This window comes from Lepeophtheirus salmonis, chromosome 8 (assembly GCF_016086655.4).
Source record: "Lepeophtheirus salmonis chromosome 8, UVic_Lsal_1.4, whole genome shotgun sequence".
Classification (NCBI taxonomy): domain Eukaryota; kingdom Metazoa; phylum Arthropoda; class Copepoda; order Siphonostomatoida; family Caligidae; genus Lepeophtheirus; species Lepeophtheirus salmonis.
Window position 1 is genome coordinate 6,274,952 of NC_052138.2, and position 5,705 is coordinate 6,280,656.

At 31.8% G+C, this 5,705-nt stretch overlaps 1 protein-coding gene across 1 annotated transcript; it reads left to right on the forward strand.

Moving 5' to 3' along the window:
* The first annotated feature begins 380 nt into the window (after window positions 1-380).
* Window positions 381-923, forward strand: LOC121122902 (BTB/POZ domain-containing protein 6-like). The gene has a single exon (XM_040717981.1). It carries the CDS (start codon window positions 381-383, stop codon window positions 921-923), a length of 543 nt encoding a protein of 180 aa, XP_040573915.1.
* Window positions 924-5,705: the final 4,782 nt, after the last annotated feature.

The following is a 5,705-nucleotide window of genomic DNA, read 5'->3' on the forward strand; positions in this document are numbered from 1 at the left end:
AATGTGAATCTCCGCACATGGTCTTGGAATCAACATTCCTAATACCTATTTGGCATTTTTTTCCCCACGTTTAATTGTGAGTGAGAGAAATGAAGGGAAGAGTCAAAGAACTTTGTTGTGCATTGATTTATTCACTACAATCAAGAAGACCAAAAAAATATAACCTAAGAAGACTAGTTACAGGTAGTCCTTTGACAGTGTGATACAAAGTTTAGAGGATTGTCATCATCTAAGTTTTTCATTCTATGCTTAAGGATAATAATACTATTCTATATAAGTAATTTAACATTAATGTGATTTTTTTTACTCACTATAATTGCATATAATAGGACTCTAAAATGCAATTTGTAACCTTATTTCAAAAACACCTTCTAACGAATATGTCAGACACGGTTTTTACTCGGAATGGACATCTACCAGAGACAAGACTTTTATCTGACGTTTCTTTTCTGGTACGGAGGGACACAATGGTAGAGTCTTTCCAGATTATTTATGTCTACAAAAACATTCTAAAATCAGCCAGTACTGTATTCGAAGAAATATACACTGGAGATTTGAAAAAGTCAAAGAAGGAGAACAGTGATCTGGAGATTAAGGTTAAAGATATGGATCCCTCTGGGGATATGTTGAGATGGATATACACAGATGAGGTTACGTTGAGTCTTAATAGCGTGTGTTCTCTTCTCTATTCTAATGAGAAATATGATTTATCCTTTCTCAACAAAATGAGTATTTCCTTCATAACCAATGCCCCTAGTGAAGATTCCTGTTACTTCTTAAATGACTTGAAATTACATTGTGCCACTCATTTGGTTCCTTGGCTAATACAGAGGATTGTACTTAGCCCATCTGTTACACTCTCTTGTGACTCTCTTCTAGAGATAAAAGATAGCGAAGTATTAAATGACATTTTGTCATATTAATATATCTTATTATAGATGAGATTGATGTCTTTAAGACTGCTTTCAAATGGGCTTCCTCTCAGACAGGTGGTAAGAAGGGGGACTGGAGAAGGACCCTGAGACCATCCTTTTATTGAATTCGATTCCCTATTATTTCTCCGTCTGAATTCGTGAATGAAGTAATTCCAGCAAAATTATTTAAGGATACAGAGGTTATTAATATTCTGAATTACATCTACAAGTGTCGTTATAGTGTCTCCAGTAAGTTTTCTTTTCAATTCAGGAAACAGTTATGCTTAGTATTTGAAACAACATTTAGGGAACAAACTAATGACCTGATATATGGATAAGTTTTATGGTGGATCAGTTCATCAACATTCATGGCTCTAGGATATAGAATTATATGGTAAAAATAGGTTCAAAATTATTATATTCCTGGATAAGTATGGCTCCAGGCTAAAACAAGAAGAAAAGTGTTTAACTTCAACAACATTAGACTATCAGCATAATAAAGAAGGCATGATTGACTTAGTTATAGAACCAAAGAATCGTTATATTGTCTCTATTGAATATCCCAAATCTGTTTTAAACGAATATATTTGTCTAGGAAGAAAAATGACTCACAATGCGTGTCGGTTTAATTATCAGGATATTACCAATATAAAGTTATTCTCCAAACCTATGCGAGAGGATTGAAATCTATATTTTAATCAACTCCCTTAGAAACAAAATTGAAAAACAATTTAAATAACTTAATAAATATCTTAATTAATGATTAACACAAGTCTTAATTCTACTTTTCTTACAATCTTGTAAAGTTTATATTCAATTCTAAGTATCGATATACTGATGACACGCCTCTTAAAATACCTAGTAGGAATGGGTTTCGAAAGTTCAGGCCTAGTGTTTCCTTACGGCTAAAATCTCTCAATATATCAACTATGTAACTAAGTAGTACAAGAAGATTTATCTGAAAGAAGTATTTTGTTCATAGACCAAAAAAATTGTATTTATCTTATAGGAAACACGTTCCTCACGTTGTTATCTTTATTACATCATGCAAACTTTCATACGAAAACAAACAAAAGAAAATATCTAATCATCTGGTAGTTAGTAAAATAAGTCAACCATAATTAATAACTACATATATACAATTAATAAAATGAATTGTATATATGTAGGTATTTCCAAGATTAATAGAACTACAAGGTTATCCCATAACACTTTTCCAACTTATGTTTGAATTCCACCACGCTTTTTAATTGTGACGTCAAAGAGTATATACTGTTACTGTTGACTAAATAATGTCTGGCAATGTATGCTTTTAATAGACCTATTTTGATTTGGTATATCAAATTGAAAATTTAGGCATGCCCGATTCCATGGTGGACGTCATAGCCTTGGGGACTCATTATATGAGTGTCTTACACAGTAGTTTATTCAATACTGAATTATAATATTGCTAGCTAACATTTTTTTTTTAAACATAGCTATGCAATTGTATTTATCAGGCTTCTTGGCGTTCAACTATCTTAACCGTTCACTGTTCACTTTATAATCGACTTTTTGTTCCGTTTTAACCAATTTCAGAATAATGAAATACAATTACATATAGGTAATAAATAAAATAAAAATCCAACATATTTTAAACAGGGGTTGTCAAACTAAGACTCTCTAGTAACATCTGGGTCGGCATCCCCTTTTGATAAAGAAGGAATTGTGGCGTGAGAAGAGAGCCTAATTTTTTTCCTCGGTTGGTATAACAATTAGCTTCCTAAGCTCTTATAATTTTTTAAAGGGTAAACATTCTTGCTGAAAGTAGGGAGGACGTCCCCCACATATTTAGACCACTTATAGGCGGTTATGAAGTTTCTAGGCACCTTTCCCACTTTTTAACAACTTTAATGATAAATTATGTTACAAAATATAATAATTTTAACCTATAAGCGAAAGTTCTAGTGGGTCTGCTACAAATGGGGTTCAAGAACAAAGAAATTACTACGATGACATAACATAGATTCAACATTTTTCAACCATTTGTCACTTTTTCATGGAAAAATTATTTATTTGATTTTAATAGTCAAATATATACTTATGTCAAAAGTCAGGACTGTGAAATTCATAAATCACAATATTGTGACCATCACATACATCTTTTTTATATTATATAGTTATAAATTCCACTATTTAATTCTAATAAATTGCTGTTTTTCATAAAAATATGACAAAGTTGGTTGATATTAATGGCCTTTTGAACTTATATTACCCCATTTGTAGGGGGCTGGCTTTAGCACTAACTTACAGTTTTTCAATATTATACCAATAATTACATTTAGCTGTTGTTCAAGCATTACTCTAGTATTTCATACACTATTGTTCTCCGTGGCCACTGCATATCTTTAATGTTTTATTTAAAGTACTAGAAGACTTTTAGAACATGGGCTCTCAAAGGGAGTTAAAATCACATCAAGGGATGAATCTTGTGTTTTTAGGTCCTTTATGTTCAGAGCTCGCGTCCTCTCCGTAAAATATACAAATTAAAGTACTCCCAAACATCTCAAATAAAGTCATAAATACTCTATGTCTATGAGAAAATATATTTATCAACAGAAATCGATGTACTGAGCAAATGGATTATAAAAGATGTAGAAATTTTAGGGAACAGAGATAATTTTTTCTAAATCAACGATGAACGATTTAAAACTATATTTTTTGTCGTTCATCGCTTATCGTTCATGAACGATTTTTTAAATGATGAAAGATTATCACTTTTATACAATTATCAACAAGCCCTGTATTTATAAATGGAAGATTCCTCGTTGGCCTAGTCCTTCATATGTTACCCGCATAGGTTAATATCCTTTAATTAACGGCTCTATTTAATATTAATTATCATCTTATTCTCATATGCCTGGAGTAAAATTGATTTGACAATGGAGTTTTTCCGTGGAAACTTGGATAGATATTATTTTCAAGAAAATGTTCCTTCAAATTATCGTCATGAGGGCTCTGGTAGTAGTTAAGTTCTGCATCATGCATACGGATACCAACTTTTATGAAAAATAAATAAAGGTCACCTCATTGGCAGGGTCAGCCTACTCTGCCTAAGAATTTTTGCATCCTATTCAATTTTTTTTTTTTTTTTTTTGGGGAAAGTGCGAGTTGAATGGCTGTTTGAAGCTGACCCCTCGCCTAGAGCAGTGTCAGTGTCTGAGTTACTGTCAGCCATCCTGCTTAATTTATTTCACTATCTTCTGCACGCACAACAGTACCTCCTCGGCCAATGGGATCAGCATATACTGTGTCATCGTAAACGTGCATGAAGATGCTGTCAGCGCATTGGTTCTAAAGCAGGGCATGGCTTGGGAACACGTTTACTGTAGAATTTCATATGAAACGCATTTTTATTCATTTTCCTGTAGCATTTTACTGACCATTTTTTTTTAAAACTCAAAGTATTAAGGGACAAAGTGTGTCCCGTTTCAGATCAATAAAGGACGATGGTGTTTTTCCAAGACGGTTTGCAACCCCAATCATGTATCAAATGAGTTAATTTAGACTCGAGTTTCAATCTTTGACCTGGACAGGGCAATTATTCCGGGTAATAACTTGGACAAAGACCATTTTCAACATAATCTCCATCCACGATTTTTTGTGGATAATTAGGAGTATCCGCAGGATCATATTTTTTTTAGAAAATAAATCTTTAAAAAAACTTATGGTACAAAAGAAAATTCATTGATTAGGAGGGGTATGTATGGGATTTGAAACCCCTGATAATACTAATGCTTTATATTATTTTAAAACTATGGTAGTGTCGAAAAAAGAACGAAATAACAGCGTGGACACGCTAGACCCCCGAAGGTTGCGTGATTAATAGTTATAAATATTGCGTTGGACAACGTGCTATATTTTAAATTATCTTTCGAGAATAATGTAATCTCTTTTAGACGTTATGAACTTTTTAATTAGCTTAATTATTATAATTATAACATTTTCAATTAATTCTATAGCAAAATACAACTTGAATATATAGTTAGAGAGGATTTTTATTCCAACACTAGAATGGAATTTCTGGAAAAGAATCAGAAATACATTTCAATGCGAGATTCTTCTGTATTTCGAAAAAGGAAATGTGGAGGCGAATTTCCTATTGCAGGAGGTATACGTTTTTTCTGTATATTATTTGCTATGATCACTTATACTGAAATTTTCATTTTTGCACAAATTAAATATAACATAATGTTAAATAAGCCATTTTCGTCATTTGTTAAAAAATCATTTTTTAAAGTCCAGTTCATTCTGTAGTATCACAAATTCATATAAACTTATTGAATATACATTAATAATAATTAGAAATGTAATGAATATGTAACAAAATTCAGGTCGTGGAATGTCCCTCGTCTGAAACCCACATTTATTATTGTTATTTAAACCGTAGAATACAAAAATCATTAAAAGCTTGACCAAATCTTGGTGGTTTTTTTTTTTGTTTTTTTTGAAGGTATAACTACTTATGATGCAGGGACATGTTTTGACGTGAAAGAGCTATATCGATGAAAATGAAAGGTAATAGCAATTGACAAAGAACATTCTAGTATTGGAAAGATAAACTAATTATTAAATTATGATGATTACAATCCTAAAAAAAATTGATTATAATGAAGGATTTCATCGAATTCGATTATTTAATTTTCATCTAAATGTCTAATCATCCCTACTCTTGGGGATACAATCCTCCAAAGTTTTAATTTCTCTTGTAAGAGTCTTCATTATACCTAGAAGTGAAATGGATCTCCCCCT

What these genes read in the sequence shown, in the direction of transcription:
- LOC121122902 (XM_040717981.1), top strand. Translation starts at nt 381, where the DNA reads ATGTCAGACACGGTTTTTACTCGGAATGGACATCTACCAGAGACAAGA.